The sequence below is a fragment of the Bolinopsis microptera genome, chromosome 7, assembly GCF_026151205.1.
Source record: "Bolinopsis microptera isolate Bmic1 chromosome 7, MBARI_Bmic_1.0, whole genome shotgun sequence".
Lineage (NCBI taxonomy): Eukaryota > Metazoa > Ctenophora > Tentaculata > Lobata > Bolinopsidae > Bolinopsis > Bolinopsis microptera.
The window spans coordinates 10809133-10831333 of NC_087078.1; the positions used below are offsets into that span (position 1 = coordinate 10809133).

Consider the following 22201-nt stretch of genomic DNA (forward strand, 5'->3'; position numbering starts at 1 on the left):
CATGGTTAGGTGATAGCAAGCCCGCCAGGCAGTAAGATTTGGTGGCATGGGTATCATAACGCATAACTGATGACGAAGTACCCAATTATAGCTATTGCAAGCCAAACACTTAAGGATCTGTCGTATAAAAATCGTATGCCTTTTGCTGTCTAGTCGCAAGACAGGGTCGCTCAACTACAGTGATTGTCAGTGACTTGACGGATATTACTCGTCTAACTTTCTTCGAAGTAGCGCGCGCTGCTTTCTTCTCGAAATATTATGGCCCGATGGCATGGCAAGTACTAAGAAGTAGCGCGCGCCGGGCCAGACCATTAACAATGGTCAATAAGTGACCCGATGAGCCCTTGTCATACGTTGTATGAGTGCGCGGCTCCCCATGTATCATAAGAACGACTGTGAAACGACGTTGGAGTCACAACGTGATACAAAGCAGAACCGCTCGGTGGACACCTGATATGACACAGCCAAACTCCATATCAGTTATCATATCAGAACTACTTTTAATGAATTCTACGGTAAAAATACGCTTATTACTATTAGTATTTGGGGCCCTAGCGCATCGAGCATATAATTTCCGTTGGGCCTTTTTGAAAACCTTCTTTAACCTTTTGAAAAATATGAACGTTTTTCAAAACGATCAGATCATTATTTTTCAAATTAATTAACGTTTTTCGAAACGATTGCAAGCGTGCTAAATAATTTTACACAAGAACTTGATTTAAAAATATTTCTAAAAGGGCCCCGTCAGTTGTTATTGTGCACGCCATTCCCTTTACGCGAAGCTCTTATCACTTCTTTGTTTTTGCTTTGTTACATATTTTGCACTTGACATGGCCGTATAAAGATAAAGGAAGTTGGTAATATTTTTCACTAGGGTTAAGCCTGTAGACGTGGTCTTTATGTCAAAAACCGCCCATGCAAAATTATACTTTTCGGGATAACTCTTGACCAGGCGCGAGCGCGCGCTACTTCGTAGCACTTGCTACTAACATTTAGTAAGTTAGACGAGTAACATCCGTCAAGATAACTCAAAATTGACTACGACAAACGATGTCCTTGATTGACGATGTCAACCCATCGACGCGACGATGCGAAGCAAGAATGCTAGTTCGCGCGGCGCGTCGAAGCGGCGTAGTCCTCCAAACGATGTCCCTAAATTTACATTCGGGGAGGGGAACGTTATTTTTACAAGGCAAGGCAATCATTTTGCTAAAAACCAAAATTCGCTATCTCTTTTAATTTTTAAGTTAGGCCCTACACTCCTGCGCGCAGTGTTGTGACCTCCCTTCGTCGTAATTAGCTCGTATTCAGATTGAACAATTTTGAAGTCAAATAAATGTTGTTTCTTTTAGACTTAAATAAACAATATGGATGTAGTCCGAAAGTAATTTGTCTACTAAATAACATTTTGAAACTATGAACAAAATTGGCGAAAATTTGCCGTAGATGTGACCAAAAAACTACGCGCAGAACTAAATATTTCTTCATAGACGCGTGAAAATTTTTGAGTTTAACATTGAATATTTTAGCTTGGTTATTGTAATACTTAATTTTCAAGTCTCTATCCGATAACTAAATATTTTATCTTTACGACAGTATAAAATTTGTTTGTATATTTGCTAAATTAAAAAAACAGTAGGAATAGAAACGTCGAAGGTCTTGCGCTTATTTCAGTCCCAAAATATACTCTAATCATAAACTTCATAAAACCCACTGAAAATGATGTCTACAGGCATATTAAGCCCTTACACCTTCCCAAATCATTTAGCAAGGATTCAGAGCCAGTTTTTAAAATTAGCTTTCGAATATCATTGTTAAGACATAAAACTATAAATAAATGAGTGCCTTTTTCTCTTTCGTCTCGATAGTTTCTCTTTCATTTTAACATTATACATTAGTAAAAGCAATCAGCGATCTTTATTAATCATTGAAAGAGTAGAGTAATTGGTCCTCGTCAATGTTTAGTGTCTGATTACAGTTTCGGTCCGACCTCCACAACTGAAAAGATATTGGGGGTATTATCAGTTATGTAAATGGAAAAATTATATTTGCATCATAAAACTATGAAAACATTGAAACTAATGTTTTTGAAGGCTCGCCTATTCGTTTAAGCAATCAAATAGTCAGTGCATGCACAGTAAAGAACAGTTGAAGGCACCGGGAATTTTCAAATATAACCTCTGTCTACTATCAAGTATCAGACCACACACTCCACTATCCACTATGTACTATAATGTACAATGGCAATTAAAATGTGTTCCCGCCATTTTAAAATGCGCGCATCTTGCGCCGTGACCATGATGGTCACAGCGCATGCTGGTGAACGGAGGTAGGCTGGTGAACGAGTTATTGGGACAAAATTGGAACATTTTGGAACATTGGTTACATCGGTTGTAGACATGCAGTGATTCCCAAACTTGGTTTGAGTGGTCCTAGGACCAATCTAAACGCTTTCCGGCCAGTTTTAAACCGTTCTGAGCACTTTTAGTTTTAGGAGAATATTAATTTTTGTTCATTTTCGTGCATTCCATGAACCTGGGTAATTTTCATGCTCATTGGAATTTAGAAGGTAAAATAACTCACATAACAGTGCTCCCGACAAGTTTCACGGATATAGTGATTGAGTTTCTAGTCACCTAGCCTCTTGGCCTGAAAGATTTCTTGTTCGGCAGGGTGACTGCTTGAACGTCAACTTCAACCTTTCCCACTGTGCACTGCATCGAATCGAGGTAGAGTTGTTAACTGAAATATTACATTCAGTCTAGCGACCTTTAAATCTGGGTCAAACTTAGTATTTCTGAAAGTTTCGCAAAATTTTATTGATTACAGAGGGTGTGTCACGCCACTCTCTCCTTAAGATCTTGCAGATGTTAGCACCATACCGTACCTGTTCATTATAATAGCCCTAGACTATTGCATGAGACAAGCCTTAAGCAAGCACCCTGAAATAGGATTTACCATTAAGCCTTATAGGAGTAGGAGAGTCAAGGTGGAGAAGATATCGGTCACTGGTTTTGTGGATGACATTGCTCTGATAGCAGATACTGAAAAGGAGACAGAGACGCTGATGCAAGAGATAGAAAGGGTTGCTGCCACAGTGGGACTTAGAATGAATGAAGGGAAAAACTAAATTCATTACTCAGAACATCGAGAACCCTGATACCATCAAGTCTCTGGGTAACCATGCTGAAAGAAAGCCTGTCTCTGAAGAAGGAGAGACGATAAAAACGTGATACGATACGGTATGTTGAAATAAAGCCTGTCTCTGAAGAAGGAGAGACGATAAAAACGTGATACGATACGGTATGTTGAAATAAAGCCAGTCTCTGAAGAAGGAGAGATGATAAATACGTGATACGAAACGGTATGCGAAAGCTATGTAGTTGATCAGACTTAAAGTTACGTGTTCTTAAGAGGGTGAGAGGTTCTTTAGTAAGGCCGACTGATTAAATGAGGCTCTGAAATGAACAGGAATCTAGCAATAATAGCATGGAGAGTGGGGAAAATCAAAACGCGGAATAATAATCTAACTCTAAGTTAACGATAAACTGGTACAGAAATCAAAAGTCCGAACACGGAGTCTAGGAGTAGGAAATAGCTGTGAACCAAACAAACAGAATGGCACCCGTGCATGATATATTAAAATATGTACCGTTCTAGGATGCCTCCGCAAACTTTTGCTCCTCTGTAAATGCATGTGTTAGTGCTGTAGCGAAAGCTATGTAGTCGATCAGACTTCAAGTTACGTGTTCTTATTAGGGTGAGAGGTTCTTTAGTAAGGCCGACTGATTAAATGAGGCTCTAAAATGAACGGGAATCTAGCAATAATAGCATGGAGAGTGGGGAAAATCAAAAAGCGGAATAAATAATCTAACTCTATAAGTTAACGATAAACTGGTACAGAAATCAAAAGTCCGAACAAGGAGTCTAGGAGTAGGAAATAGCTGTGAACCAAACAAACAGAATGGCACCCGTGCATGATATATTAAAATATGTACCGTTCTAGGATGCCTCCGCAAACTTTTGCTCCTCTGTAAATGCACGTGTTAGTGCTGTAGCGAAAGCTATGTAGTCGATCAGACTTCAAGTTACGTGTTCTTATTAGGGTGAGAGGTTCTTTAGTAAGGCCGACTGATTAAATGAGGCTCTGAAATGAACAGGAATCTAGCAATAATAGCATGGAGAGTGGGGAAAATCAAAACGCGGAATAATAATCTAACTCTAAGTTAACGATAAACTGGTACAGAAATCAAAAGTCTAGGAGTAGGAAATAACTGTGAACCAAACAAACAGAATGGCACCCGTGCATGATATGTTAAAATATGTACCGTTCTAGGATGCCTCCGCAAACTTTTGCTCCTCTGTAAATGCACGTGTTAGTGCTGTAGCGAAAGCTATGTAGTCGATCAGACTTCAAGTTACGTGTTCTTATTAGGGTGAGAGGTTCTTTAGTAAGGCCGACTGATTAAATGAGGCTCTGAAATGAACGGGAATCTAGCAATAATAGCATGGAGAGTGGGGAAAATCAAAAAGCGGAATAAATAATCTAACTCTAAGTTAATGATAAACTGGTACAGAAATCAAAAGTCCGAACACGGAGTTTAGGAGTAGGAAATAGCTGTGAACCTAACAAACAGAATGGCACCCGTGCATGATATATTAAAATATGTACCGTTCTAGGATGCCTCCGCAAACTTTTGCTCCTCTGTAAATGCACGTGTTAGTGCTGTAGCGAAAGCTATGTAGTTGATCAGACTTAAAGTTACGTGTTCTTAAGAGGGTGAGAGGTTCTTTAGTAAGGCCGACTGATTAAATGAGGCTCTAAAATGAACGGGAATCTAGCATGGAGAGTGGGGAAAATCAAAACGCGGAATAAATAATCTAACTCTAAGTTAACGATAAACTGGTACAGAAATCAAAAGTCCGAACACGGAGTCTAGGAGTAGGAAATAGCTGTGAACCAAACAAACAGAATGGCACCTGTGCATGATATGTTAAAATATGTACCGTTCTAGGATGCCTCCGCAAACTTTTGCTCCTCTGTAAATGCACGTGTTAGTGCTGTAGCGAAAGCTATGTAGTCGATCAGACTTCAAGTTACGTGTTCTTATTAGGGTGAGAGGTTCTTTAGTAAGGCCGACTGATTAAATGAGGCTCTAAAATGAACGGGAATCTAGCATGAAGACTGGGGAAAATCAAAAAGCGGAATAAATAATCTAACTCTAAGTTCTCCACTACCTGAATATTGATCGGGAACAGGTTAGCCGCGTATGTGGAAAGAGTGAGTTAGATTATAGGTAACAACGGGTAGTCTCAAGCTACCCGTCTTTGCACCGTAACTTAGCCATCTGATCTAGAAGAGGAAGGGAGGTTATCATCTACACATACTGTATTAGGAAGTTAATCGTGTCCTAGCTACAGATCATACCTTATTAAGAAGTTTATCGTATCCTGAAAAAAATACCTTATTAGGAAGTTTATCGTGTCCTAGAAACAGGCCATATAACAGAATTATCACTTTCTCCTCCTCCCAATCCACAGTATTCCGGAGTTTCTGCAACGTCACTAAAACTGCAAAACATTGTAAGTTCATATGTAGATTCTATAAAAGGTTTGAATTAAAGCAGAGAGGTTAATAAGCACTTATCATATTTAGATTATAGTTCAGTCAGTTTTTTTTGAGACGCCTCCATGAACCACCACGGGGCGACCTGCCCAGTAGTAAGAGCTGCCCAGTAGTAAGAGCTGCAGGAAATCACAAAAGCAATGAGGAATGTTGAAATTAAATGACTTTTGTCATTTATGGGTGCTTGTATAATAATTTTACCGCAAGATTTTGATAATCTTTGTAATAAACTAGTGCAATGATTGGACAAGTCACAATCAACAATGATAAAAGTGTTTTATATAAAATAACCTAAAGCGAGAATGTCGTTAGTTAACTATAAAATACAGTACCAAGCGATGTATTAAAGTAACACAATTATACTCGTTCTAATTGATATTAGCTTACTTTGATTCAACGAAAACCTACCTTTTATCTGCTTTCGTGAAATTCAAAAGTGATGTTAAAGTAACACGAGCCCTTTAAAGCTTGCAGGGGTTCCTCCTATTATCGTTGATCAATTATGTACCAAGTACACTATGTAATACAGCAAAGTCGTCAGTCGATAACTGCTGTTAAAGCCATGAAAGTTCAAAGCGAGTGCAGAAACAAGAAATGGCGCGAAATCATAATGTTCAAGCCACACGTACAACGTATGATCTGCATTATGCTCCTTCATCAACTAATTCTAGTTTTAAACGATTTTGACACGCTAAAATGCGCGCGTGGATTTGCGCGGCGCGTAGAAAAATTTTAAAGCTGTCGGATAGAGGTTAATAAATTTTTCTACTGTCAACACAGCCCAAGTTATTCATGTTTTAATATCAAAAAATGTCCGATTTTTTTGTATTATTTTTAACTAATTTCCTTTTCAAATCGCTGCCACATCAAAATTATTTTACGAAAGTACATTAAATTTTCACAGAAAGCAAGCTCAATCGTTTTAGAACTAAATTAAAAAAGAATTTAATATAAAAATGTTAAAACTTTAAAATTATCGATGGAATAAATTGCCAACGTCCAAATGTGTGTAAAATACGACGAAGGGAGGTCACAACACTGCGCGCAGGAGTGCCCTAGGATGTGACTAACGCGCGTGGAGCTAGTTTGTCATACTTTGTATGACCCGCCGCGCACGAGTGCGCGGCTCCCCCTGTATCGTCGAAACTCTACTATAGTGAAGCGACCGTGGGGGTCACCACGTGATACAAAAGCTAATAGGGTATTTTTATGGTCCAAACTTAAATTTTTAAAGAATTAAAAGTAGCCGTATTGATCCTTCAAACCTACAATTTTAATGAACAATGAACTAAAATGAGCTGTATTCCGCCCTTAAACTCAAAACTGCAACTTCAACTGAACTTATACCTTTTATTTCATGATTGGGTCGTAATTCAAAATTTAATTTGACAAGAAGTGGGGCTCATCGGGTCACTGCTTAAAATTACTATTTAAAAAACATATTACTATAAATGATATCAAAAAATTTATAAGACTGAAATTTTGATTCACGATGTCAATCTTTCGCATTTCGCCGATTTGCATAAGATCTGGTTGCGAGAAGCATTATTGGATGCGCGCGCGACCCAGTAGTGCATCGCGCTACAAACTGAAATTTAACAGCAAAATAAAACTACAAATTTAGGTTTCTGGCGGGCCGTGCATATTTACAATAGTGCACCGTGCATATTTCAACGAATTTTTCCTTACTACGAAAATTTCGAGCGCATTGTCAAAATCCGTCGAATTTTCAAGATGGTAATTACGGGCCTGCTAAATCACATTACAGTCGGAGGTGGTGTCTTGTTGACATGAAGAAGAAGAGTATTGGCGGAGAATTATTTTACCATAATTTTGATTGTAACGAATGGCATAAAATTGAATTATTGATTGTTTGACTGATTAATAGTAAAACAAAATTTTTTAGTAAAACAAAATTTTTATTTACCACAAAACAATCGATACATATTTAATATTATTATACATTTACAAATAAATCTAAATTTAAATTCAGCTATATACACAATACACAGCCCGCCGCGCAGACAGCCACACATTGCTGAGAGATTCTTAGGTGCAGATGTAAGCGCCGTGCGCGCGAGGTTTTTTATCTTACAATTACACGTTACGTATATTATTAATTATCAGAGAATTTTAGAAGCAAAATAATAATTGCATATTGGGAAAATTTCGGTCGTTAACGCAGTACAGGGCGTGGACACTGCAATGCTAATAACGGAAAATTCGGAGGCACGAGTTTCATTCAGATACCCAATTTATAAGTGACATGTACTTGTATTAAATTTAGATAAATGTTAGCAATAATCGACGTTAACATTGTGCAACTGTAAACTGCAAAATGTTAACGTCGATTATCACCAAATCACATCTAGCAAGTTACTAATTCTTTGCACAATATATGTTACGTCACTATAGCATATGTCATTCATATTGTACGTTATATAAGATAAAAATAAACATTTTATAATTGTTTCAATGTTCAACACTGCTAAAAAACAAATGCCTACTAGCTTGCCCATCGATTAAGCAGTCGCCAAAACAAGGCTCAAAGTTAATTTACCTTCACACCTCGTTTTGGAGACTGAAGGATGTCAATAAATAAATAATGGATAATATTAATACTGAATATGATGGATAACAGTGATTTCTCTCCGTGGAGACAGAGGTGCAAGAAAAAACATTGTTGATATAAACAGTCTAGATCTTAACTTGGAGCCACAAGCCCAAGGGTAATTTTTGATTGTTAAGGGAATTTTTTGAATTCTTAAAGGGTTGATTTTATATAGGGTCATCGCTATATTATGTGTATATTGTTTGAATAATTTTATTAATATGATGGATAATCAGTAATATCAATAAAATCCACTATCACTAATCATGTTTTCGATGGGCAAGCACTCGCAACTGGATGCCGAAACAAACGGCGCAAGTCTTGCACCGTTCATGCAGCATACGTCGCAAGATATCATGAGCTCCGTTAATGATCGACTGAAAAATCTAGCTTGCTTTACCAAGAAATTAGAATGCCATAATGCTCGAAAGCTTTTTTTTATCAAGATGCCGTGACCCGCCATATCGAAAGCTTTACTAAAATCAACGAGCACCGAGAGTAATATTTCTCTATTGTTCAGGGAGTTGGTGAACCAGTTTTGTCCATTTAGTTTTGCATGCCTACAAGATTGGCTGGGTCTGAACACGTATTGGCCATCAAAAAGTGCGTTGATAGATTCAAGAAAATTAAGGATTGAGTTTACAAGTGTACTCCCAACGTTCCTTTGTATTGTTTTTTTAACTCAACCCATTGCATGTTCATTGCATGTTCATTGCTTCTTTGAATTAAATTGTTCATACTCTGACGTTAGATCATCACTTTTATTACAGTTCTTTTATTACTGTACAATAGATATTAATTTGGTGAATAATTTGCCAACTAATGGCAAATTTTAAGTATACTTATTAAATTGTAATCAAGCTGAAAATCAAGCTGACTATCAAATTATTATTCAGGATGAAGGTTGGAATTGCCCTAGTTCTCACAAGCCTCCTCTGTATTTGCTGCAATGGACAAGTTGTAGAAAAATGTCGCACGGACACATTTCCTCCCCCAGATGACACTAAACTGTCTACTGTTGTCGTTAATCTCAACAAAGCACCTGAACATCGATGGGATGAAGCTATTACTCCTTACAAAGCTGATATTGTGAGCCTGATTGAGACCATCACTGGTAGGAAATTTCATCCATTATTAATGCTTCTATTATATTATCAGAAACACTTTCTATGACCCCTCATATTGTTAAGTTAAGTTCATATTTAAATTCAAACGTTTTACTAATTTAATAATCATTATGTTTTCTTATTCAGACAATGTGAATAAATATGTTCTTGAAGTAGCTGACATTGCATTTGATCTACTGCTGCAAACACTTCCAGATCCATATAAATCAGAAATAAAGGTATGTCCCAGTATAGATAGTTGTTTCTTTCGTACAATAGTCTCAAAACGATGTGACCTTGATCAAATTGTCTTAGACTTCTGTAACAGTGCTCTATAGAAAGGCGAGAAACCAGACCAATGGTCAATTGCCAACTGAAATAACTAAAATGAAGCAAGCTGGAACATAAAGCTTGTGCAGGAACCATGATTTACTTGATGATTGCTATTGCTCTGGCTAAGCTTGTCTAGAAGTATTAATTTTTGTTTTTCATCAGGGAGTTGCAAAGATACTTGGACTACCTGAGGGACAAGTTGTACTATACAACATATTCTATGAGCTTTTCACTGTAAGTTTTACATCGTTATTTGATGGTACATAATTACAGTGTGCCCAACTGGACGACTTAAGATTTTGTTTCTCATAAACGCATGATCACAGTATCATATATCTAATGCAAGTTTAATAGCCATCTTATCTCTAGGTTTGTACATCTATTATTGAAGAAGATTCCAATGGACAGCTCTACCACGCCAGGAACTTAGACTTCGGTCTCTTCCTCGGATGGGACAATGCAAATGACACCTGGCTTATGAGTGAACGTCTCAGAAAGATTGTTGTCAATATTGACTTCCAGCGAGATGGCAAAACTGTCTATCAGGTCAATTTTATTTCATATACAACTACTTATAATATAACGTATAATAACTGCTTTTTTCTCCCATCAATCAGAAAAACAAAATTATGCCATCATAGAATATGGTTTCATGAATATAATTTACAACGTTATTTCAGTCTGCATCATTTCTTGGATACGTTGGCCTGCTAACTGCTGTGAAACAGCCACTATTTACTCTAACTATAAACGAAAGATTCAACAAAGAGGGTGGTTTCGTTGGAATATATCGCTGGATCCTGGGAAACAGGCGAGTTGTTTTATAACACCAAAATCATATAATATAAGTGTACAGAACATGATGAAGATACGTACTGTATTCCCTATTCAATTATCAAATCAATCCCTACAAAGTAACACATTCATACTTGTTTAGCTGTAAAATATCTGATCTCAGGAACGCTAAATGGATGGGATTCCTGACCCGGGATGTTATGGAGAGCGCGAACAGTTACAGCGAGGCTAAGCACATGCTGAGTACCCAGGAGCTACTTGCTCCAGCATACTATATTCTGGGAGGGAATAGTACTGGGGAGGGTGTTATCATTACAAGGGGACTCAACGGAGTAGAGGATTATCAGGTAAACAATGCAATGTCACATTTCTGTTTGTGGACTTGATTTCAATCAGATTTTAATTTTGTACTCATTTGTAAGTTTAAAAAAGTTTATTTTGAAATTTTGTTGCATTCTTTTATTGCATTCTTTTCTTTATTTACCTCAACTGAAGTAGCGTGTGTTGTCAGGAGCTGAACATAACGTCTGGTCGGTGGTTCTTGCTCCAGACAAACTATGACCCTTGGGATGAGGCACCTTTCTTTGACGACAGGAGGACCCCTGGTAACATGTGTGTCAAACAGTGGGGTCAAGAGAACGTTGGTACGTAATAAAGTCAATCTAGTCACGTTACAAAGAAATTGAGGACACAAAAATAAACGAAATTTTGGGTGTACACTGCCACAGCATGTTTTACCACCTAATCTGAACCTTTCCTAGGATACAAGTCACTGTTCAATGTGTTGAGCACTAAACCAAACCTGAACAAGCTAACAGTGTACAGCACTGTCATGACTGTCAGAGGTGATATCCAGAGCTGGCTACAGCAGTGTAAAACACCTTGCACACCCTGGTAAAACACTTTGGTAAACACCTTGTTCAGTGTACAATGTACAATGTACAGTGTACAGTGTGCACCTTGTGTGTACAGTCTGGTGATTTGAAAAGTGAAGGTTGGGATAAGCTAGGATCAGCACAGAGCCTGGGCATCTTCTTATCGATTATGGTCCGGATGAAGGCTTTCAATTTGCGCAACGCACGCTTAGTAACCCTTAGTAACGCTTAGTAACGGGAACTCTTTTGTTATTGAACTGAATGTTTTGTGTGGAGTGACGAAATTTAATATAATGTGGCCTATCAGAATGATACGTTTGATTTTTTAGAACGTTTTTAGCGGTAAGATTGATTTTTGTAAAGTTCATGATTTCGTAAGTTTTGATGTTTGATAGTTTTGGATTTTTATGATTTTCTAGCTTGCAAAATTTTTCCAATTTAAGACAGATTTCAGACTGTTTGGACAGATTTCAGTATTTTTATAATTGATTTATTTGTTTTTCAAAATTGTTGAGTGTTTTACAAAATCTTAGTTAATATAAAGAGTTTAAATGACTATCAATTATCGGTTCAATGATAAAGAACATAGTGCAGAAAGACAGATTATTATATCAAGATAAATCAAGACTGAGCCTTAACTTTCACGCATGTTTTACTTTTTAACCTTGATACGAAAGTTTGGAATCAAAGTTTAAACATTGTAATGTACGTAATCAATTAAAATTGAATAATGATTTCTTTTCAATACGGTTGTTAACTTGAATATTCTCGACGTTTGTTCAAATACAACATCTAATCAGTAATTCAGACAGTTCATTGTATCAAGAATAATTTTATGATTGCTTTAATACTAATAACCTACCTTATCAGAAACATGGCTCCGAAAGTGACAGTACCGTTAGATTTTGGAATAGAGAACCTACACTATGAGTTTCACGGTAACGTGGTCCTAAAGTTACAAGGAGGAGAGGAAAAGAGAGCAAACTCCCTGATCCTGTCTTACCACAGTTCAGTGTTTGTTCACCTGTTCCTGGAACTGCACCAGACAGAACTAGAGATGGAGGACTTTGCGGGGGAAGCGGTGAAGAGGTTCCTGGGGGCCCTGTACAGCGGGGAGATCCTGCTGGAGAAACACTTGTTCAGAGATGTTAACAAGCTGTGTCACGTCTTCAAAGTAGAATGGTTAGCAGGGAGGTGTGGGGACTACTTTACCAGCCTGGTGGGTGGGGTGAGTCCCTCCTCTGATTACCAGACTTTGTTGTTCTTGTTTGAGGAGGCCAGGTTTTGTAGCAGGGTCATGAAATGTGACAGGTTTCTAGACCTGCTCCTAGAGAAGATTTATAGTCTGGAGAACAGAGCTGAGATATTTGTTGAGCCCTTTATGAGGAATTACTCTGAAGTAGAAACTAGTCAACTAGATTTAATTTTGCAGATTACAAGGAGTAATCCTGTTATCTTGTTGAAGATAATGCAGAAAAATATAGAGAGTGAGGGAAAGATGTTTGATGAAGCTTCTCGTTACCTCCTACAGAATGTTGATCTTTGTAAATGTATTTCTGAAGATGAAGCTTCTTTTGAAGAATTGTTTGATGTTTTAGATAGTGCTACACAATCATCTGACTCTGATGCATTATTTGTGAATAAGTTGTACAAGAAGTCAGTGAAGGAGTTTAAGAAAACGGTGAGTTTGAGTTCCTCTTCGCCATCAAATACAGTTTTATCTGCACCTGTACTTCCCCAAAGTACAACAGAAGCTTCTTTTGAGGAGGTGCTTGATGTTTTAGATAGTGCTCCACAATCATCTGATGCTGATGCATTATTTGTGAATAAGTTGTACTGGCGATCTACGAAAGAGTTTAAGAAAACGATGAGTTTAAATTCCTCCTCGACATCAAATAATACCTGGATCCATCCTGAATCTGCATATCCTCAAACAACAACAGAAATTCCCCACATATTTTGCTCATATGAAAGATTTCGTCGAATGAGTACCCAGGAATATCTTAATGCCGCTAAAGAATCTCCTCTTGTACTAAATTTGTATATGCTGATTGAAGGGCTTCTTCTGTGTGATGAATATCTTACCCCTGACATGGTACATGAAATAGAGATGGTTCGTCGTAAGAGAGGATGGAGCAGAATATCGCCTGAATTCCTTGATTCGTTGGATGATTCAGTCGCATTAGATCATGCATTAGAACAAAGCAATGATCTCACATCTATGGAAGAGAGTGTTAGACTAGTTGGAAGAGTAGTTGGGACGAACAAAAAGATGTTAAATTGGAATTCTTGCACAATCAAAGATTTGTTCGAGACGTCAAAATGTTATGCCTTTTATTTCGAGCACCCTGACACTACTGATTGTCATCTTCCTGGAAAATGTGGATTTGTTCTTAAGTTTACCCCAGATATGAAATCAGGGCAACCCGACAAGTTCAAAGTAAACCTTTGTTTAAATCAGGAAGAATATCCTGAGGGACTTCATATTCATCCTGAGGTTGTGAAAGCTGACAAAATTCATTTGTTGCCTATGTTTTATGAACGATATGATAACGATATACAGCCTGACATGTGCTACTGCTTAGCAACGTTTACGTGGAATGAGTTGGGTATAAGTGAGGTAACTGGTGAAGGTTACTCGTTAACGTGGAAAATTGGTCTCTCACTTTTAGATCCTTTTAGTAGTTTGAAGATGGTGGTATTTATAACTTTATAACAGTCATCGCATAAAAAATAATTCTCACACAAGTTTTTAAAGGTGTAGCTGTTGATGTTAGAATTTCAAGAATAACAAATGAAATATAAAAATTGTAATTTTAGTTTTAAATATATAACTTTGTTGTTTTAAAAAATTGAATTTTGTGAATATTTACTCTTTTTTTTCTCAAAGTTTGCTCTTATTTCCGTTCTTGCAAAATATGTATTTCTCAAGATGAAGCTTCTTTCGAAGAACTGTTTGATGTTTTAGATAGTGCACTACACAATCATCTGATTCTGATGCATTATTTGTAAATACATTGTACAGGCGACCAATGAAAGAGTTTCAGAAAACGATTAGTTTAAATTCCTCTTTACCATCAGATAATGCCGTCCTCCTGTTTGCGAAACAATTGCCTTAAAATTAGTTAGATATTAACAACTTGTGTAACAAAACACCACAAAACGGCTTTATGGCTATGCTATCATAATGAGCCGAAATCATTGTTATGATATCCGGCCAAGCACCTTCTAAACTACTTACTATTATAGAGTTATATTCGATCAATTTCTAAATTTTATCACTATCAGAGTGGAATTTGAATTAAAATATTGTCAAATTGTTATTATTCTGGAGGGTAAAAAAGAAAATGTTGATTACGTAATCAACGACCAAACCCCCCGCCCCCGTAATCAACCGTAAGCATTTGGAAACCCCTCCCCTCTCGGCTGATTACGTAATAATATGTAAACGACCCCATAGGAAAATATTGTTATATCAGATATCAAGGAATTAAGATTGGACATATTTTGTCTGTAAGACGTTATATAATACCACTCCCAGCAGAACTATATTTAATTTATCATCACTTATAAAGCAGCATGTCAAGAAGCAGTTTGGCACAACACAGCAAGCGAGCACTGCGCCACTGTTTACCACAGCACAACAAGACACCATTGCGCGCCAACCTCTGCGTAGCAAACAGGAATGCGGGAACTATTGCCCAGAAAACAGAGAATGCGTTTCCTTCCACTTCTTTTTATAGGTAATATGAATGAGTTTTATAGGTGTGAGGTTATGATGGGATCTAGCGTAAATCAATTGTAATGTTAGTCGAGGTTGTGTATTGGAGATATCATCAATTAAAACTTTTAAAGACTTCACATACTTATTACTTAATTATGTTAATTCATTCATTAGCTGACTAATTATCCTACTAATTCTCAGGATCTCGCCCACCACCCAGACTCAAATAGTGCCACATGACGTGAAAGCTGCTGCTATCTCTAAAGCTCTCTATATCGACTGTCTGCCTCCTGGTAGGTAATAGGGTATAAAGATAGCCACTAGATATAATATATACTATATAATAGTAGTCACTAATAGTGACTACTAAATATATCTAGTGAAAATACTAATAGTAGTCACTATTAGTATTTTTGGGAGGGAGGGCCGAAAATGGCAGAAAACTTGATGCTCGTTCCCCAACCCTGGTCACGTTTTTAAGAGTCTTTTAAATAATTATCTCCCGGATGAACAAATGAACAGTGGAGCAAAGAACATAGATATCAAGTAAGTTCTTCGTCTCTGTCTCTTTTGCTGCAATGATTAGTTATAAATTTACACTTTACAGGTGTGGCAAGTCAGGAATCAGATAAAGATTTTCACAAAACATTCAAAAAGGCAATATTGGAAACATTCTCTTTTTCTCCAACACAAAGACACATGCCTCTTGGTAGAACAAGGTAGTGATATTGATTTTATTGTTAATACTAAGTCTTTTTTGGTATGATTTTAATATCAAAGCATGTACTAAACTCTGGAATTTAAATATTGTTATTATTTATTTTAATCTTTCTGCTTACTGCTGTAAGCTCAGTTTCAACTAAATAGACAGATAGACTAATATAATGTTATATTTAACATTTATCATGATTAGTAATCGAATATTTAATCGATAAATTACAAAGTAGATGAAGTGTTCTAATGATTTCAGAAAGCCATGTGACGATGTTGTAGAAAGCATCTTCTCGGAGATTCTCAAGTATTTCTACACGAAAGTAGACAGGAAGCAATATAGATACATGGTGGACAGGGACGCTTACTTTCAGCACCCTTTCTTCAGGACTCTCCCTGATGAGAGTGTACCTGCTCCCTTTCTTATTGACGGACAACTCACGTTAGTTACTTTATTTTCTTTTTTCTAGTAGTTGAAACTGCTTGAACTGGGAAGTCCTTTTTTTTGTTTTATATTTTTGTTAATATTTTATTGTGTTCAGCAGAGTAGGGTCCAGTTTGTTAGATAAGGCCTAGACTGTAGTTCATTACTATAATCGTGCATGATAACTGCATTATCTTAAACCACCATTTTCATTTGACTCAATTCTCTGATTTATTGAACTGCCCAGCTCAATCCTTACTTCCTTAACATATTATGATCTCTGACATGTGATCCCTCATTTCTGACATGTGATCCCCACACTCCACAGGTACAGTATTCTGAGTGACACTCCTGCTGCTCCCCTCTTCTCTGTAGAACAATGTGAACAATCTGCCGACCACGCAATACAATGGCCTGATGTCATAAAGTCTACTTTGGATATTGAGCAGGCATTCCACCCTGAAAACATCATACCAGGTTACATTCTTTACATTTATATACAGAATTATTCGTTGAGAATATGGTGAAAGTTTATAACTGTTAGCACTTCTCAATAATTCTTTTAAGTTAGATAATCTATTGAGATCATGCGCATGTTTGACGTCACACCTTTATCAGATAAAATATCGAATTTATCTGATAACTGTTATCAGATTATTTGCAGCTACAGCACTACTCGGCTTACAAACATTCTACTATCTTCTCAAATTTCTCTATAAAATATCCATTTATAGAGTTTTACAGACTGCATCTCGAAATTACATTAGCTGAAGTATTTTATCTACTCTATTCGAAGTGGAACAAACTTTTCGTATCTCTTATTATATGTTTTAAAACTAATCCCCTCGAAGTGGTTTTATGTTTCTGTAATAACAGATCTAGAATATCCTGAAATAGAACTAAATATTGTTAACAGTACCCCCTCACACAGGTTCAAGTGCAGCAAGTTTACCTCACTTCCCCTACACCAGAGTAATCCTGGACTCTGCACCCGGCGCAGAATGGAGTGACACCAGCCGTGCACGTGGTATATACTTTCTGTTTGCGCGACTAGCTAGCGAGGCCATCCGAGACGGTTACCAACCAGGGGATAGATTAGAAACTCCACGTGTGGGAGTTTACATTAGCAGCTCTGCGTATAGCTATCATTTTGTGTTTTATCAGCTCAATACTCTCGATCTTATCAGTCCTGACGGGGTGAAGAACTTGGCTTGGGGCCAAACTGTTGAAAATATCACTACTAATCTTATGCCCTACATGAAGGTTAATCCTGAGAATTTGTTGGGACCTGCAGTTTTAGAGGAAGTCTGTGATCTTGTTAAATTGACAATGTTATATGATTTGCCCCTTAAGAAGGGTGTGACTGTTGAGTGATTAACATTTTCTTTTGATAGCTACGATATTTCATCGAGTTTGTTTCAGTTTGCTTGGGCTGAATATTATGATGTAGCAAAAACCGATTGTCAAACTTTAAGTTTATTCTATATCGAGTGGATAACTTCATTATGTGAATATTTATGGATTATGGTCAGGAATTTTTGAGAATGTTTGTCCTATAAATTCCCACCACCCAACAGCTGTTGTTGTAAAAATGTTACTGATCTTCTGCGTCCTTATTTTTAACCAATTTTATTGTGTCAAAGCCATTTAGACACCACTTAGACAAATATAGGAAACTAAATTAGTAAATGCTTTATTATAAGTATTAAATAAAATAACGATTGATATTTGATATTAAATAAAAGTAACAAGGAATAGTTAAAAACAACGCACAAGTCTAATCTTTCCAAATGTGGCTGTTCTTAACAACATAATCAACTTAATACGATCTGAAATATTATAACATCAATTGGCCCGAATAACATTTAACATGATTCAACTTATAGTGTGATTTATTAACAATCAATTCTTCATTTATAAAATTATCGACCAACCCTGCTCTATATCTTTAAATCTGCACCTAACATTATTCCGGGTAAATTGGTAACGGAAAGTTAGGATCTGTAAAATTAGAATAATTTGCCATTGCAAAGTCCTCTTTATAAAGCCCATAAATCTTATCAATAATCTCCTGATCGATCTCACTAAGCCACTCCTTGGCTCGTTGTGTAGAAGTCTGTTTCCTTGGGTCACTAGCACTATCATATGACCCTGAGAGGTCCACCGTACAGTTTATACGACTCCAAATGTCCTTATCTACAATGTTGGAGTACTCCAGAGGTACAATGTAATCATACCGACCCTGAGGAATGCACAACATCTCATGTTGGGTGGTGAAATGATTGTTATCAGTCGTGTTGTATCTTATCAGATACCTCAGGAACTCCTCGAATGTGGGATACAGATATGACAACCGAAACTGGTCTGTCTCACCACGAATCTCCCTCACTATGTCCATTCCTATGTCTCTCTTTTCGTTCCCAGCTGAGGGTTCGCCAGAGAGCTTGTCCCTGTATCCAGACACCATCCTCGTCCAAGGGTTTCTTATCACTGCAAAACTGAAATCTTCCTTTATCCCCTTGTTAGAATTTATATATTTCATTCTGTGCTTCATGGAGATTGTACCATGAACTTTGAAAAGTTCAGTGTGATCGAATTTTTTGGTTAGCGTACCCTCAGCTATCATCAGAGCTTCTATCCAGTTAGAGCACCCTGATTTAGGCACCCCCGTGAAAATAGTCCGGATATTTGTGAAATAATAGGTCTGTGCCAGGTGCTCACACTCAAACCAATCACTAGGTGCATTATACTGAACCCCTAACATTGTCTGTGCCTTCTCCATTTGAGCGTGCAGCCAGTCCTGAGGAGGTGGGGCTGAGAAATAATCTATTTTCTGGTTCATCTTCTGTAAAGGGAGCTGGTCTGGTGTGGTCCTGGAGATTGGTGGCCACCAGCTCAATACTTGATTTGATGGTTGTTGAGGTGGTGATGTTGAGTTGGGGTAGGTTAATGATGATCAGCATGCTGAGGGTTACCAGAGAGATGAGCAGAAAGCATCTGTTACTGGGGAAACTTCCTGAGTTCACCATTGCACTTCCTGGGGGAGTGTCACTGTTAGGTGTTATTATATGATATTAGCCTTTAGGTGTTATACAGGGTGTTTCAAAAATAATGTCCTGATTTGTCATGTCAATCGCCAAAATTGTAGGTTTTGGGCAGGTGAGAACCCCCATGCAACAGTCGAGTCGCCTATCACTAGAGAGAAAGTCACAGCTTGGATGTGAACCCCATTTTTCTCAAAATTCGACTTTTTGGAACAGAGCAAAAAAATTAACAAAGTTGTATCGCTGGAACAAATGAGCTTAACAAATTAAATTTGAAACACCCTGTATTTTAAATTGAAAGCAATAGAAACCTGAGCAAATGACTTATGACTTCTTCGCCGAGCTTGGTTTAAAGAGAATTATAGTGTTTAAAAGCTCTAGGTCACACTTTTAAATAGAATTGAATTAGGTTTAACAAACTAATTGTTAAAGACACAACGGGTACTCCTTTTACATTAACTAATAACTATCGTATCAAATGGAAACGTAACTGCAAGGATACTTATTGCCGTTTCAGACATCTATTTCTTAACTTAAAACAATAACTCATTAAAACATGCATGCGCGCTAAAAACAAATTCCTTAGTAGACAACCACTGGGAGGCGTGTCCAAAGCGGCCCTTCCAAAACAATAAACAGAGCAGCTGCTTAGCCACTAAGCACCACATACTATTATACGACGGTCCCACTACATCCACTCTCCGTAATTAAACAATGATCGACACTGATCATTGTGATGATTAATCATACTTATGTTGGGTATAAAACTTAGGGTTATGTTGCACGTTAGTATACCAATAATATGGGTTATAATATGGAATTATTACTAATATTGTTATATTGTCATAGAATTACCCTGAAATGTTGTTCCTATGCGCATGGTTTGTTTTTACATGGACCATTCACTACTAGCACTACAAACTCTTATCATAAGTATTTTAGTAGGGTTATGCCTGAAGCTGTTGCAGTCCGAGATGATAGTGTTGCCAAAACTGATACAGGTATGATAATAATAATAAATATACCGCTTATGATACTACTATGATAGATAGTCTATCAGATTAACTGATTGTATACGTACTTCATCGAAAGAACAGCAATAGTAATACCAGCTGCTACCAAGTTGTACCACGAAAATTGGAAAAACGATTGAAATTCTAGACCTCCATTAACTTCTAATTTCTATATTACTGCTACAAGGGTACTACAACAAAAGCCGTCATCACTTCATCAGTGACGTCATCACTTTATCGGTGACGTCATCACTTTATCAGTGACGTCATCACTTTATCAGTGACAATAGAGACTACCCTCATTATACATCCCAATAAACTGTTTTGACGGTATTCATAATTACTATAGCATAGTACTGTTGTATGAAACTTGATTTTATTTACTTATAATTAATTAATTTCTGCCAGGTGTTGATAAGGCAGATATCGGTAAAGCTGTAGTGGGTATAATCTACCCTCCACCGGAATTGAGAAATATTGTTGATAAGACCGCCTCGTTTGTTGCTAGGAATGGTCCTGACTTTGAGACCCGGTCAGTAGGATTTGATAAATATATTTTAAGTTTCTGATAATAAAACCCGATTAGATGTACAGTCATTAAAGTCTAAATTTATTGTAGACATTTAAAGAATTTAAAATAACCTTATCTACTAGGACTTATCGCACTATTTCTGTCTATCGTGCTTAACGCCGCATTTACTTTGTCTCTTTGAAAATCTAAGGAATAACAAATATCATTGCTACCAGAAATGTTTCGAAAAAGTAACTTCAATCCTCCCAGAATCAAAGACAACGAACGAGGGAACAGAAAATTCAACTTCCTGAAGGAAGGAGACCCCTACCATGCGTACTACCTGCACAAAGTCAAGGACTTTATAGAGGGTAAAGCTCAGGAACCTGCTGCCCCCCAGCTCCCTGCTGTACCCCAACAGTTACAGGGGAAAATGCCTGTCCCGGTATGTGAGGAGTCGTTAGCAAACTTTGCTATTGTTTTCTCGTTTTAATAGTATAATTATCATTTAAATATAGAGAATAAAGATCGTGAAGAGTTAATTTAATGCTTTAAAATATGAATGCAGCACCGTTTAACGTTATTTAAGAGAAAACGAACAGGACGTTTGCTAATAAAGAAAAGAAAAAGTACAATAATTGAATTAATGAGAATAATGAACAGTATGGAGTATAGTATGGACTATGGCGGCTATGGTGTGCATACCTCGCTTAACAATTCACGAAATGTAACTTAAGCCGTAGTTTGGACTTTGAGTGCCCATCCCGAATTAATTGCATACATTGCAAAACTTTAAGAGTACTGATAATAAGTGAAAATAAGTGGATTAAAAACATTTCATTTCCGGAGAACTCCAACATTGATAAGCACGCACCACAAAAACTTAGATTGGCACCAATCGCAGATAATGGGTTCAAAATCAGATCTCCACCGCATTCTAGCATTATAAAAACCTTTCCAGTGGAATAAAACGAAAATATCGCAGCTTTAATTCAATATATTAATCTTAAACAAGCTAAGACAAAGGACGTGAAAATGACAAATTGTGCCACTAAAAATGAATTTAAAATAACCTTATCTACTAGGACTTATCGCACTATTTCTGTCTATCGTGCTTAACGCCGCATTTACTTTGTCTCTATTTGAAAATCTAAGGAATAACAAATATCATTGCTACCAGAAATGTTTCAAACATTATGCCTGAAACTCAGAAAGCAGTGGTTATACATGTTCCCTACATGTTCCCTACTTGTTCCCTACATGTTCCCTACTTGACTTGCTTCCTACTTCCCTACTTCCCTACTTCCCTACTTGACTTGCTTCACAATCGGATAAATTAAAAAGTTGTAGAATATTCCAAATCGTGATGTTAAGTAAGGTTTATAATCCGATTTTAAAGATTCCGAAGGTTTGACAGAAAAACGTTAA

General features: G+C 37.1%; 4 protein-coding genes and 1 long non-coding RNA gene across 6 annotated transcripts in view; 3 read left to right on the forward strand and 2 right to left on the reverse strand.

Moving 5' to 3' along the window:
* Window positions 1-1372: 1372 nt before the first annotated feature.
* On the reverse strand, window positions 1373-6567 carry LOC134818575 (uncharacterized). The gene is made up of 4 exons (XR_010160675.1): window positions 6035-6567; window positions 5465-5571; window positions 2584-2742; window positions 1373-1998 (listed from the first exon to the last, which is right to left on the reverse strand). It is a non-coding gene; the product is annotated as an uncharacterized LOC134818575 (long non-coding RNA).
* A 2539-nt stretch (window positions 6568-9106) lies between these two features.
* Window positions 9107-12091, forward strand: LOC134818867 (acid ceramidase-like). 2 transcript variants are annotated; one of them, XM_063828563.1, is made up of 9 exons: window positions 9107-9351; window positions 9491-9582; window positions 9839-9910; window positions 10046-10222; window positions 10357-10487; window positions 10635-10818; window positions 10983-11115; window positions 11233-11373; window positions 11431-11522. In XM_063828563.1, exons 1-8 carry the CDS (start codon window positions 9135-9137, stop codon window positions 11367-11369), a joined length of 1143 nt encoding a protein of 380 aa, XP_063684633.1. In that variant the 5' UTR covers window positions 9107-9134; the 3' UTR covers window positions 11370-11373; window positions 11431-11522. The 2 variants fall into 2 exon arrangements, with proteins under 2 accessions (XP_063684633.1, XP_063684632.1); XM_063828562.1 differs by having other exon boundaries at window positions 11233-12091.
* A 2825-nt stretch (window positions 12092-14916) lies between these two features.
* LOC134818868 (large ribosomal subunit protein mL37-like) lies at window positions 14917-17821 on the forward strand. Its single transcript, XM_063828564.1, has 6 exons — window positions 14917-15089; window positions 15272-15363; window positions 15678-15789; window positions 16041-16223; window positions 16534-16682; window positions 17137-17821. The coding sequence occupies exons 1-6, from the start codon at window positions 14926-14928 to the stop codon at window positions 17577-17579; spliced, it is 1143 nt and encodes a 380-aa protein (XP_063684634.1). The 5' UTR covers window positions 14917-14925; the 3' UTR covers window positions 17580-17821.
* Window positions 17822-18171: 350 nt separating this feature from the next.
* Window positions 18172-19047, reverse strand: LOC134818687 (carbohydrate sulfotransferase 10-like). Its single transcript, XM_063828326.1, has one exon. It carries the CDS (start codon window positions 19045-19047, stop codon window positions 18172-18174), a length of 876 nt encoding a protein of 291 aa, XP_063684396.1.
* Window positions 19048-20130: 1083 nt separating this feature from the next.
* Window positions 20131-22201, forward strand: part of LOC134818869 (splicing factor 3A subunit 1-like) — a 48873-nt gene continuing 46802 nt past the window's right edge. Inside the window, exons 1-3 of the mRNA XM_063828565.1 lie at window positions 20131-20250; window positions 20671-20794; window positions 21044-21218. Of these exons, the coding sequence (XP_063684635.1) occupies window positions 20199-20250; window positions 20671-20794; window positions 21044-21218 (351 nt within the window). The 5' untranslated portion in view covers window positions 20131-20198. The remainder of the gene's footprint in view (window positions 20251-20670; window positions 20795-21043; window positions 21219-22201) is intronic.